The sequence below is a fragment of the Alosa sapidissima genome, chromosome 4, assembly GCF_018492685.1.
Source record: "Alosa sapidissima isolate fAloSap1 chromosome 4, fAloSap1.pri, whole genome shotgun sequence".
Classification (NCBI taxonomy): Eukaryota; Metazoa; Chordata; class Actinopteri; order Clupeiformes; family Clupeidae; genus Alosa; species Alosa sapidissima.
This window is the reverse complement of record NC_055960.1, coordinates 20,677,073-20,691,073: the sequence shown is the minus strand read 5'-3', so window position 1 is coordinate 20,691,073 and position 14,001 is coordinate 20,677,073. Positions and strand designations below refer to the sequence as shown.

The following is a 14,001-nucleotide window of genomic DNA, read 5'->3' as shown; positions in this document are numbered from 1 at the left end:
GTGTAATACCAGACCAGATATTTCACATGCTTTCATCAGTTCTTTGGTACTCATCCAAAGCATAACAATTCTAATAATATAGCATATAATTAACCATCTGACCTTTAGCATTGTTAAGCAAGTGTGCCATCCATAGATTATAGAATCTCCTAGATTATAGTTGTAACATCACTTTACAGTACATGTAAACCAATACATACCTGTAATGTGCCTTGAATTAATAGACTCTAAAACTTCTGAATGAGTTTTCAGTTTATTAATTTGATTAGCTCATGCATACCCAGGGTTCCTGCCATGGTGCTCTCTGTCACCAGCGGTTCCCCGATTCCCTCGGGATTCTCGGCATAAATGCGGTAAATGTAGTTCTTTCCATGTATGACGTTACGGTCTCTGAACGTCAATCGGTCTGCTGTAACATCTCCGAGTTTTTTCCACATGGGCTGACCCACTTGCTGTCGCTCTATGATGTAGTTTGTCACTGCTGAGCCACCGTCGTCTTTTGGGGGTTTCCACTGCAACTCAATAACAGTGGATGTGCTTTCAACAACCTCCACTGGACCTTCTGGTGGCCCTGGCTTGTCTTTTGGATGTAAATGACAAATACAATTCTGATGTGATACTTATATGATGGAAAACACCATAGAAAAAAGTTGCTTTATTTTTTCCTGAAATCCACTTATTATGCTTCTCACCTAGCACAATGAGTCTTGAAGTGGCCTCAATTTCACCAAATGGGTTTTTGAGTTTAATCTTGATTTCTCCAGCGTCACTGCGAATACAGTCTTTCATTAGAAGACGGCTGTGATTGAGCTCTCTCTGGATCTTGACTCCCCCTCCATCATTCAGTTCAACACCATCTTTGAACCATTTGATTTCAAGGTTCTCTTGAGGTTCGAATGGCATCTTGAATGAGCCATTCTGGCCCACCTTCACAATCACTGGCTTTGAGAACTTATGTAGGTCATCGGGGTCAAATTCAGGCACATCTGTGAATCCAAAATGAAAGGTATGAAATTAATAGAGGGTATCATGGAGTATCATGGAGGGTGAAGGTAGCTGCTATGAAGCTTAAATCAGTATCATCTGTAGATGAAGTCAGGTGGTCAAGTTGGCATTGTTATATCACTGCCACAGATTAGGCTATTGTTTGATTTTTTCCTCTGCAGTGATAAAAGATAGTTATGTTCTGGAAATATGTATCCTTACCTCCAACTGTCAAAGATGCTTCTGTTTTAATGCCTGCAGTTTCAAATGCGTATTGTCCTGAATGATCATCCTTAGCACTTTGGATCATCAGTTTATGAATGGCACCATCCTTTTTAAGTTCCTTTCCAGCTTCACTGGACAGCTAAAAAGAATATGAACACTGCCTTTAATATTACAGGCATGAAATATGCTTTTTGCAGTAATGTGCACTTTTTTTGGTTATTGCTTAGAGTAAAGTAAGGGTATGTGTATTTGGCAGTTGCATTTAACACAGAAAATACATTTAGTCTTCACTTAGTTAGAGCTCACCTTCTCCCCATCTTTATACCAGGTTCCTTCAGGTTTGTCACTGCTAAGAGTCAAAGCCATTTCCACTGGTTTGCCACGGATTGCATATGCATCTGACAACCCCTGAGTGAGGCTTACTTTTTCATCTAGGTAGTTCAAAAGTAAATAGGTTACATTTTTTTGTTCTGCAGTGGATATATGTCAGCCTCACATAAATTAATTAACCATTATGTTGTATTAATTGTACCTGGAAAATACTGTAATGTTTAAAAGCATAACAAATGTAATTAGCTGTAAAGTTGGCATGAGTGAAATGATTTTTGGAAACCCTTATGATTACTATGTGCAATGTACAGAGTTTGCTTGGTACATATCTTTTCACTGACAAAATGTGGCTTCTTGTCAGTGATTATATTACAGCCTACAACAATGCAGATAGTTATAGAACTTATGAAGTTATATCCTTGGCGATACATACATAGATTGCAAGAAAAAATAGTGGCAGCAGTAATATGTAGCAAATAACATATTTAGCAAATATTTTTTGTTAGTCTACCAAAAAAGACATACAATTAGAGTTAATTGGTAGCACACAAGCACATTGAGGAAGCTCATTCAAAAAGCACCATAGATAAATGTCAAATGTGATTTGTATGTTACCTAACATACACCACACACCAGTGACATTAGTGAAGAAAGATTGGACTTAAAGGACAAGTTCGGTATTTTACACTTAAAGCCCTGTTTTCAGATAGTTTATGATTAAATAGAACGTTTAATTTGGACACATGCTGCTGTCCTGAGAATTTTCGGTTTCTGTGGTAACGCCCCCCCCTCCTCCAGAACGCTGCATAGGTGCACTGGAACAATCCTTCCTAAAACGCATTAAACTTTCGTTTACAAAGATGTGAAACTCACCGAGTGGTCAGGGGTGTTCACTGATATGCTCACACAAAAATCGCTGCAAAAGATTCTTTCCAACAGGTTTTATTGTAGTTTTTGTCCAACTCCATTGACTTGTATTGGATGTGCTGTGAGGTACGGGTATTACTCCGCTGCCGGAAACGGATATGGGGTTGTTTGTATTCTTTCTGTAGTCTTATGCAGTCGCGGTATCGTAGGCTACTACCTATGGCTACTACGCTATCCAAGTTCTGGAGGAGGGGGGGCGCTACCACAGAAACCGAAAATTCTCAGGACAGCAGCATGTGTCCAAATTTCAATCTTAAACGTTCTATTTAATCATAAACTATCTGAAAACAGGGCTTTAAGTGTAAAATACTCAATCCACTCTTGTCCTTTAAAGAGTGGATTAAAAGTTGCCCTTTTAGTCACTAGTTTGGACACAACAAAAAACATGACGATTAACATGATGAAAAGGAAACAACAAGTGTTCAACATGTACAACCCCAAATCATAAAAAGTTGGGACATTGTGTAAAATGCAAATAAAAACAGTATGTGATAATATACAAATCTCGTAAACCCATATTTAGCAGCAAAAAGGACATACTGTAGACAACATATCAAATGTTGAAAATATGTTGACTATTTCATGGAGAATATTTGTTCATTTTGAATTTGATGCCAGTAACATGTTTCAAAAAAAGTTTCAGTTTTGTTCTACAATGTAAAACAAATCACAATGAAAGACCTATAAATGAGTAGGTGAGTCCAAACTTTTGACTGGTTGTGTATGTCTGGAGTTATTATTATTATTATTATTATTATTATTATTATTATTATTATTATTATTATTATTATTATTGTTGTTGTTGTTGTTGTTGTTGTTATTATCATCATTATTATTACGATTTTATTTGGCTGAGTTGATTAATATGTAAAATAATGTATTTGTTACAGGGATGTCCATGACAGTGTAGCCCTAGGTGAGACACAATATATGTAGTATAATTTACAAATGCTACTGTACAATGGTCAATGGTCACCAAACTAAACACTCTACAGTTAACTGAGAATTAACCAAGGGATATCATTTAGTTAGGGGTGCAACAATGTTTTGATAATGTCATTGATATTGTAAAAACAAAAATGTCCATTATACTAATTATACTGATCCTAGAACTCCTACTCCTTCTTTTTTGACATAGAGTAATTCACAAAGCATTTTAGTACTAAAAGTCTACTGAATAAGGTGACCACTAACCATGAGAATAGCCTAAAACAAACAGACTGACTGATGGAGTGGTTGAAGTGTGGCAACACTGTCTGAACACTGTAATTTAATTAATTGTAGGATTTGTCGTTAGTTGCTTTTAAACTTCTATTATTCAGTGACATACAGCAGATATTAGTAAAATGTTACCTAATGAGTAGTTTTTGATCATTACATACTTATTGTATTACTTATATAAGTTAATAATAATTGTTAAGAACACCACCAGATGGTTGTATAATTCACTAGTAGTTGTAGTTGCACCCGTGCACAGGTTGCCTTTGTGGTCTCTTACCAGAAGGAGCACCTTTGATTTGGGACCCAGATCCATCAGTGCCTGAGCCCAGCTGAGCCCCATCAGCGTCTGATCCATCTCCCTTACCCCCTTTAATGTCATCAAATTGACAATGCCATTGTGGCTTGTTATTTTCAAATTTAATGCTTTTTAGAGATTTGCTCTGATATGTCTAATTGTGGCTGTTGAGCTAGATGTTCTTTAGCATTGGGTTCAACAGCAAAGTTTTCATCAAAATATTGCCTAAAATTATGCACTTCTTGTGAACTACTTAATGGGTTGAAAGCTATTACTTAAATTCAGTGCTGGCACCCTATTTCAAGACAAGAGACATGTCAGACAGGCAATAGAATGTGTACAATTTTTTATGAGGATTAGGGTTGGGTACCGAACACTGTACCTTTACCGGTACCGAATTTGGTCAGTATTACCGAGTATTGGTTCACGTCAAAATCGAACGGTGCTAAATTTCGGTAATTTCATGTGCATCAGGAGCGGAGTGCACCATCTGAGCTTATGTCTGAGTGTAATGTTGTGTCTGTCTCAAAAGCGAAAGTTATTATGGCTAACTTAAGGCCTTCGTAACATGTTTGTTATTAGTAACGTTATTAGGAAACCTGACCCAAGTCATTATCATGCCATACCCATCCTCATTAGGGTTGGGTACCGATCACATTTGAACCAATATCGGTACCGGTGCCTGAGATTTGGTGTCAGTATTCAACGGTACTTTTTTCGGTACCTTACCCTTACTAATACCTTGTTTGTAACAACTTCAACATTAATTGAAGTTGCAAAAAACTCTATTTATACATTGAGAACGTTTTTAACACAATACAAACCCCTCTCCATTCCTAAAGTATAAACATATGAACAGTGGATAGTAAACATTTTTTGAACAGACTCAATCAAACTCAAACATAGAACAAATAATTAGTCCATTAGGGTTATGTGATGATAAGGCTATTTTAGGCGATGTTCATGAAAAAGGCAATCCATCCACTTTTGTAGGCTATGTGTTTTATGCAATTTAACAGTAAGTTATTATTCCCTCCTTCCCAGTTCTATTGTTTAAGTTACTTAGTTTCAGTCAGTCTCTAACAGGCGTGTGTAGTAGGCTAGTGAGTTTGGTCATTCGGTTATTCTTTGACAAATAAAACATTCCATGCCAACATAAATTTGAACGTAGCTTGTTTTAATGCGAAGCATTGTCCCATCTAGAAACGCTACACATAGCTTATCAGGTTGTATGTATGTGTAGGCTAACCAGCAAACTGTAGCCTACAAAATGAATGAATTCCGTCTTCAACTTGTATTTAATAATCAAATTGTACATGTACAATTCAACAAGTTGCCAAGTGGGATGTTTGTAGGCAATATGTGCGGTAGACGGTAGATTCACATTTTATAGATATTAAATAAAATAAAGCAAATGTATTTATTCTGCTGTTTTATTACATTATTCCTTTTTATTAAATGAAGAAGAAAATGTTGACTAATGCAACACACATGTACGTCTTCCTTGGCATTAAGTGCACGTCTTAATCCTGGCACCCGGGGAGCAGTTGGGGGTTAGGTGCCTTGTTTAAGGGGAACCTCATCTGTGGATGTGGATGTGGGAGAGCACTGTTCAGTCACTCACCCCACCCACATTTTTCCTACCAGTCAAGGATCAAACCGGCCACTCTTCAGTCACAAGTCCGATTCCCTAACAAGTAGGCCACGGATGCCCATACTGATGCTGTTAAGAAATACTTGATGTTGTTTAACTGATGCACTGCCACTTTATGCACTCAAGCACAATTGACTTTGTATGTATCACATGTATCATTCCTATTTTGCATCCAACGCACAGCGGGCTTTTCCCTCCACAGACGCACGTTGGTAAATTCGGGAATGAACTTGCGCTCCCGGGGGGCGGTTCAGCGAAAAGAAGAGCCGTGTTCCGGCGCAAACGTTCCCTGGTGCTATTTTGCAGTGTCAGAAAATAATTCCGCTACAGACCAGGAAAAACCTAGTCTATAGTCAGTGGCGTGTTATTCAGACGCTATTTTAAGGGCGTATGCTTGGCCATGATGTAGCGTGTGCACAACACGGTTAAATGTGCTATAAGCGATGCAGGGTAACGTCACTTCTGTTGACATTCAAACAAAATGGAGAACTAGCTCGCTACTCCCTCCCCCTCCCTTCCGTGCAATTGAAACTCTCCCAAACGTGCATCTCGTCAGTGATTTGCTGAAACAGTTTGTTATGTTTTTATGGGCAAGGTTTGCCCAAGTTGTTTTATGCCGTTTTTGGAACCTAGGCTGTCCACGGAGACCGCGGTTATTTACAGTTTATTTGGGGCACAGAAAGCTAGCGGGTGGTGAGGTGATGTTAGCTGTATGTGACAAAAAATATTTTAGCTTAGAAACCATGTTAAAATCGCTTATAGCACCTTTAAGTTGCGCTTGCTCATAATTTTCCTATTGCAGAGTGAGATGGAGTAGACTGCGTCTTGGGGCAGAGTAGTAGACGTGGGAGGGAGAGTGTCTGCCGGCCCAGACAGACCTACCTGTCAGGCTGTGACAGATGTCTGCCATCTCCTGGCAATGATATTTAATCGAAAACACGCAGTGTAATTGAACAAACGTTCGGCATATTGAAGATACGCTTCAGATGTTTGGATAGGTCAGGAGGCACTTTACAGTACAGTCCGCAAAAAGTCGCAGCATTCTTTGTGGCATGTTGTGTTTTACTCAACATTTCCATGAATCATGGATGTGTTGATGACATAAATGAGAAATTTATTAGAGACGTGATGTTGAACTGCATGTGCCGATGCCATTTAACCCAAATTTCCCAGCAGCAGCACGGGAGAGGAGAGCTTATCTGACAGAAGAGCTGCATCGTCTATAGTGAGGTAAGCAAAGTAATCTATGTAATAGTTAGACTACATTGCAAAAATATCACCATGCATTCATAACCTTGTGATTCAATGAGAATGAGCCCAAAACTTTTTGTTTCTTTATTTACATTTTGTCAAAGAGGAAAATTCCTCAATGAAACAATTGTTGCAATTTCCTCCCACGCCCGAAGCTAATTTGGGTGGATTTCTCCCATCCCCATACAATGCCACTTCTCTGTCTTTTACAACCCTGAAGAGAATGTCGGTCTCTTCGGCTGTGAACCGCTCCTAGCGTGTGCCAGGCAAACCAGCCTGATAACCAAATAAAATGCTCGGCGGGCCGGATGAAAATGCTCGGCAGGCCGCAGTTTGCCCACCCCTGACCTAGGAACACCTTGTTGCGCCATGCGTTCGACGTTTGATAACGAAAACCCTCCCAATGTGGACTGGACACATCCTACTAAATTTGAATAAGCTTTTGACGAGTGACTATGTGCTTTTGACTGTCATGATAGGGCCCTAAATCTACTATTATATCTATTATCACCATATCTACTGACCAGATAATTTGTCACGATTCATTATTTCACCGGAGCGCTGACAGCCAAATTGCAGCCTACGGGGAACTGCCCTTAATGCTAGGGGCGCGATTCTCCCTATTACGTTTACCATCAAAATGACTTCAAAGCTGTTATATTTAGGTAAAAACATGCATGGTGCTGCTTTAAGGTAGAGCTTAAGATATAACTAAGGTTTCGGGAAACCGGGCCCTGATGTGTTTTCTGAACAAATGTTTTCAAATGCAAATACATGAAGAGAAACTAAAAGCAAGCACAAAGTGACAAAAGACAAAACAATTCAAGGCAACAACAAGCAACAACAAACTGCAAAAGGCATAGCTCAACAATACAAAAAAAACCAACACATTATTTTAGTGTCCATTCCTCAGGTAATAAGTGTGTGTGTGTGTGAGAAATAATGTACATGTATGTATCACTTTTTTTGTGAAATGAACACTAGAAAAACTGTGCAAACGTATTAAGTAGCATAGTGCTACCATGGCTAATACTGTTGCTATGGTTACTCTTATTCTTCATAGTCATGAAGAGATGTAGTCATGAAACACTGTCCACAGCAAGAAAAGCCATTATTTTTCAAATGGCTTTCATGATTGAGTAATGGCACTCATGAAGCCATAAACACAGTCTCAATCATCTTACCCATAGCTGGAGCCCCAAGTTGTGATTCAGACCCTAAACCGACTGCTGAGCCGTCTTTGACGCTCTTTGAATGTCCTATTAGTAATTGTCATACATAGACACGTTGACAGCTGCTTACATGATTGCTTCAATAAGTTTGCAATTAAAGATCACACAAATCATAGTGTTTCACTGAATTAGGACTAATACGGCTAACAACAATTATAGCAATTCTAGTCTCCTGATTGGCCCTGAGGTACCCTGGAAATCCAGAGTTCTCGCGAGAGCACAAATTGAATTTGCTCAGCGAGTCACTCTGGCAATCAGTAATGATGCTCATGCCGATGCAGCCATGCTGCACCAATCACATACAATCACATGTATCTGATATAGGCGGGCCTGAGGCGAGTTAAACAGAGGACATTTTTGCTGTTTTGCCGATCGGATATGGCAAGAGTCTAATCTACCAGTTAGCTCCGCTGGTCAGTAAAACTATTCTCCAAAACAAACTTGTTTCTGTTGCTATGGATACGTCACTCCATGTATTGTTCTGATTGATATATTGTTCTGTAGTGTTATCCAATTGCGTGCAGTGATATTTTCAAATGACTGCCCTCGAGTTGAGCCATTTTCATTACTCACAGCCAGACCCTAAATCTTTCTAGATTTGGGTCTGGATTTCCAGGCTAGCCCTGATCTGTATTTCTGCACAAATGTTTTAAAACAAAAACAAATTAAGAGAGGATAAAAGCAAGCACAATGTGACAAAATACTAAACAAATACAACAAGCAACAGCAACATGCAAATGTTATAGCTTAATAATAATACAACAAAAACACTGTAGGGAGGCAACACATTATTATTATTATTTAGTGCCCATTCCTTAGATGTGTACAGCATTTGTACTTCCAGTTCGTGCACTGTAACCCAACCCATAACAATCCCACCATGTCTGGCCTTGTGGATATGTTAACATAGCAGTCATTATAGTTATACGTCACTGTATAACTGTGACTTTTGGTAATATAGTGTGTATATATATATATATATATATATATATATATATATATATATATATATATATATATATATATATATATATATATATATATATATATATATATTGTGTGTGTGTGTGTGTGTTGTGTATGTGTTGTGTATGTGTTAGAGTGAATGTACACTATATTGCCAAAAGTATTGGCTCACCTCAATCGCATATGAACTTAAGTGACATCCCATTTTTAATCCATAGGGTTTAATATGACGTCGGACCACCCTTTGCAGTTATAACAACTTCAACTCTTCTGGTAAGGCTTTCCACAAGGTTTAGGAGTGTGTTTATGGGAATTTTTGACCATTTTTCCAGAAGTGCATTTGGTGCACAGTCATGTTGGAACAGGAAGGGGCCATCCCCGAGCTGGGCTTGGCCCCTTAGTTCCAGTGAAAGGAACTTCTATGCTCCCAACTTTGTGGGAACAGTTTGGGGATGTTTTAGCTGCAAAGGGTGGACCGACGTCATATTAAACCCTATGGATTAAGAATGGGATATCACTTAAGTTCATATGCGAGTCAAGGCAAGTGAGCCAATACTTTTGGCAATATAGTGTATGTGTATCTTTATATTGTTCTTGTTGAAATGAGCACTAAAATTAATATCTAATCAACATTGCTATCAAATTGCTATCAATTTAGCAGCTATCGAAAAGTTCAAGGAAGAGTGTGTGCAAGCTTATTTAGTAGGTAGCATTGTGCTAACACCGTTGATACGATTGCTATTGTTACTCTTATTCTTCATAGTCATGAAGAGATGTAGAGTCATGAAACACTGTCCAAAGCAAGAAAAGCCATTATTTTTCAAATGGCTTTCATGATTGAGTAATGGCATCCATGCAGCCATAAAAACAGTCTCAATCATCTTACCCATAGCTGGAGCCCCAAGTTGTGATTCAGACCCTAAACCGACTGCTGAGCCGTCTTTGACGGTCTTTGAGTGTCCTATTAGTAATTGTCATACAGACATGTTGACAGCTGCTTACATGATTGCTTCAACAGGTTTGGAATTAATGATGTATCAGGTTATACAAGGATATGCATTGCACACAAATTAATTATATACAGTAAACAGTCAAACTGCAAGTACGTAGTTCCACTGTATGACTAATATGACTAACAACAATTATAGCAATTCTAGTCTCATGATTTGCCCTGATGTATGAAGAGAAGATAAAAGCAAGCACAAAATGCTAAACAAATGCAACAAGCAATAGCAACATGCAAAAGGCATAGCTTAATAATAAACAAAAAACACTGTAGGGAGACAACACATCATGTTAGTGCTCATTCATCAGATAAGAGGTGTTGTGTTTTTGTCTGAATTATGGAAATTTTTATTATATTTCAGAGAATGTCTTCACTAGTACTTGACATACTCTTCTGATTCTGCTATCTTCATTCCCTGTGCTCTTTTGTTTTTCTCCCCTTATAAGCTCTCATGTTTACTATGGGTGTGCATGGATAGTTGAATAATTGCTTAACCGTTATACCGAGATATTTGAATATTAATATCCCCATTCGGTTATTCTAAAATGCACAGAATCGCGGAAGTTGTGGCACCACGGTAGCATAATATATCATAGCATATAAGTAACGCTATCATGGTAGAAATTTTGCTACCGTGTCACTGTTAATTAAGCTGGAATCTTGCAGTCACAATAAACAATGGATGAGACGGTCTCCCATTTTCTTTGTTCTGTAATGTGTTTGAAAGTGCAGCCACAATGCAGACAAATAAACAGGAAATAAAAGGGAGACCACAGAATTCACAGTCTAATGAAGGACTGTTTTTTCATTGTATTAGTAGATATTCGTTGCTAAACAATACTGTACCAGAAAGATCAGAGACTATCCACCTTATGCTCTCAATAACGCACCCACAAAATAGCCTTGTTGGCAACATGAATAACCGAATAACACTGTCGGTTATTCACATATTTTAAATTATTCTACACAGCCCTAATGCTTACTCTGATTAAGAGGGTGTGTACAGCATGTATACTAATTACATATATCATTATAGTTATATGTCATTGTACTTGATTTACTATACATTAATATGTGTGAATGCATGTGTCTGTGCATTACCATGTGTGTGTGAGTGTATATCTTGATTTTTATTATTTATTTTTGTCTGAAATGAGCACTAAAATGAATGTGCAATCAACATTGCCCTTTCTTTATGCAGCTATCAAAAAGTTAAAATAAAATTGTGTGCAAGCTTATTTAGTAGGTAGCATGAGCACTAAAATGAATATCTAATCAACATTGCTATAAAATTGCTATCAGTTTAGCAGCTATCGAAAAGTTAAAGGAAGAGTGTGAGCAAGCTTGTTTAGTAGGTAGCATTGTGCTAACCGCACCGCTGATACAATTGCTATTGTTACTCTTATTCTTCATAGTCATGAAGAGATGTAGAGTCATTAAACACTGTCCAAAGCAAGAAAAGCCATTATTTTTCAAATGGCTTTCATGATTGAGTAATGGCATCCATGCAGCCATAAAAACAGTCTCAATCATCTTACCCATAGCTGGTGCCCCAAGTTGTGATTCAGACCCTAAACCGACTGCTGAGCCGTCTTTGACGGTCTTTGAGTGTCCTATTAGTAATTGTCATACATAGACATGTTGACAGCTGCTTACATGATTGCTTCAACAGGTTTGGAATTAATGATGAATCAGATAAACGTTACAAAAGGATATGCATTGAACACAAATTATAGTATAATTTAATAATAATAGTATATATATATATATATATATATATATATATATATATATATATATATATATATAATACAGTGAATAATCAAACTGCAAATAGGTAGTTCCACTGTATTATGACTTAAATGACTAACAACAGTTATGGAAATTCTAGTCTCATGATTGAAAAAGGTCTCACCTGCTGCACCGTCATCAGCCGCTTTTTTTGTCAAGTCACCACCGCCTCCAGAACCGGAGCCTGAGTCAGCATCCGACTTTGGCTCTGGTGCTGCTGATCCTGATCCCGAACCGTCAGCTACTGTGGCCTCCTTTGCAGCTTTCACTGCCTCTATTCTCTCTGCCCTGTCTTTCTGGAGTTTGTCTTGCTGCTCCTTAGCAATCTTTTCCAGGTCAAGACCTGAGCCACCTGCCTTAGTGGTCTTCCGTGCCTTTTTTTTACCATGCAGAGCTGGGTCTTTGTCGGCTGTGAAAGGGAACACACGAGGCACGATGATAAAACTTTCTGAACATTCTGTTCCAAATAATGTGGTTAGAAACAAACCACAGCAAACAACAAACAACCAGAAACTGATACTTACCCTCTACCACCAGAAATGCATTACAGGACTTGATTCCAGCAACAGCTGCGTATATTCCTTTGTCCACCATCATGCAGTCTTTGACCACTAATCTGTGGACAAGCTTGTCCTCAGACACTTCGATGTCAAACTTTTCTCCTGCTTCCAGAGCAGCATTCTTTCCAAACCAGTTGATCTTTGAGAACGGATTTGATAAGACACACTCAAAGACAGCATCCTCTCTCTCCATTGCTTTAACCTCCTGTATTTTGACCAAAAAGTCCACCGAGGGAACTAATATAGAGAAAAAATGTAGATAGATGACATGAAAGGACAGTGTAGTCAGCCAGTACACTGCAAAAAATTAATTCTAACCTATTATGAATTTTATATTAAGATTAAATCTATTTGGTATTGTTTTAGTATGAAAAGACTTACCTAGCACCCTCTCAAAAGAACATTTTGACTTAATTTAAGAAGACTTTGACTTATTTTAAGGAGTCTTATCAAGACAAATTTACTCAACGCACTGGCAGACAAATTTGCTTGTTTTTAAGACAAATTTGCTTAACGCACTGGCAGACAAATTTGCTTGTAGTCAGGATGAGATGTCTTAAAATAAGTCAAACTTGTTTTAAATTTAGTCAAATGTTTTCACAAGAAAGCACTAGGTAAGTGTCTGAAAAGTGACTGAAAACAATACCAACTAGTTTTTTTATCTTGATATAAGATTAATAACACTTGGTTAGATTTTGTTAGATAAGCAGTTTTTGCAGTGTAAACAGAGCATCCATTGAGTGGAGTACTTTGTAGAATCTGAAGAGTGAGATAAATGTGATGAATGATTTGTATGATAGGTGAGGGAGCTGTGGCTTTTTGGGGTGATGAGTGAAATAATTGTGTTTGGAAGATGAATAAACCTATTAAAACATGTGAGCATGTTGAATATTTTATTCTGTGTATCTCCATGTGTTAAGAAGGTTAGGAAATCTTGCTGGGGGGAAAGACTGAAATTGGCAATTGGTCCGAGAGTCATAGACTTACTTTTGAAGTCTGTGGAAAAAACTGTGACTCCTTCAACATCCATCTGATAAAGACCAGCATCATCAGGCAGAAGGTCTCGTATGGTGAACGTATATTTTTTCCCAACTTGCTTCAATTCATGCTTGACTTCATCCTCTACTTCCAAACTGAATGGAACCATCTCACCATCCTGTTAAAAATAGAAATGACGCATTTAAACAACAACACTAATACTGACCATTTTTAGACTCAAGTGGACAAGGTTTGTGGATGGGAAAACATTTGGAAAACATTTGCTCCATATAGCAAATACCTGTAGCTGTAGCAAAATCGATGATGCAAATATAGGCTGCATGCAAGGTTCGTCTCACTAAGTATATTATGTATTATACTGTATGTGCGTGAAGTTTTCCTGTATTATTTTTTTCGTGTAGTGTAAAACGGGTGTGCAAACCCATTAGCATTTACTGTCTTAGATATTAAATGAATACCTAGAAATGAGTCTGTAGTATTACAGTATGTGGCCCTCTCGCGATATAACTTGAAATGCGCTATGCAAGTTATAGGGCCCTATCGTGCACCTGGCGCAAGGT

General features: G+C 38.0%; 1 protein-coding gene across 4 annotated transcripts in view; it reads right to left on the bottom strand.

The window, feature by feature from the left end:
- Positions 1-14,001, bottom strand: part of LOC121706720 (immunoglobulin-like and fibronectin type III domain-containing protein 1) — a 35,944-nt gene that overhangs the window by 11,165 nt on the left and 10,778 nt on the right. For 2 of the 4 annotated variants that reach the window (XM_042088688.1, XM_042088689.1), the window contains 11 exons: positions 13,430-13,598; positions 12,407-12,679; positions 12,007-12,291; positions 11,630-11,704; positions 9,972-10,046; positions 8,072-8,146; positions 3,965-4,054; positions 1,516-1,640; positions 1,207-1,348; positions 693-986; positions 281-580 (listed from right to left, as the gene is read on the bottom strand). In XM_042088688.1, coding sequence (XP_041944622.1) covers positions 281-580; positions 693-986; positions 1,207-1,348; positions 1,516-1,640; positions 3,965-4,054; positions 8,072-8,146; positions 9,972-10,046; positions 11,630-11,704; positions 12,007-12,291; positions 12,407-12,679; positions 13,430-13,598 — 1,903 coding nt within the window. The remainder of the gene's footprint in view (positions 1-280; positions 581-692; positions 987-1,206; positions 1,349-1,515; positions 1,641-3,964; positions 4,055-8,071; positions 8,147-9,971; positions 10,047-11,629; positions 11,705-12,006; positions 12,292-12,406; positions 12,680-13,429; positions 13,599-14,001) is intronic. The other 2 variants (XM_042088690.1, XM_042088691.1) reach the window with 2 other exon arrangements.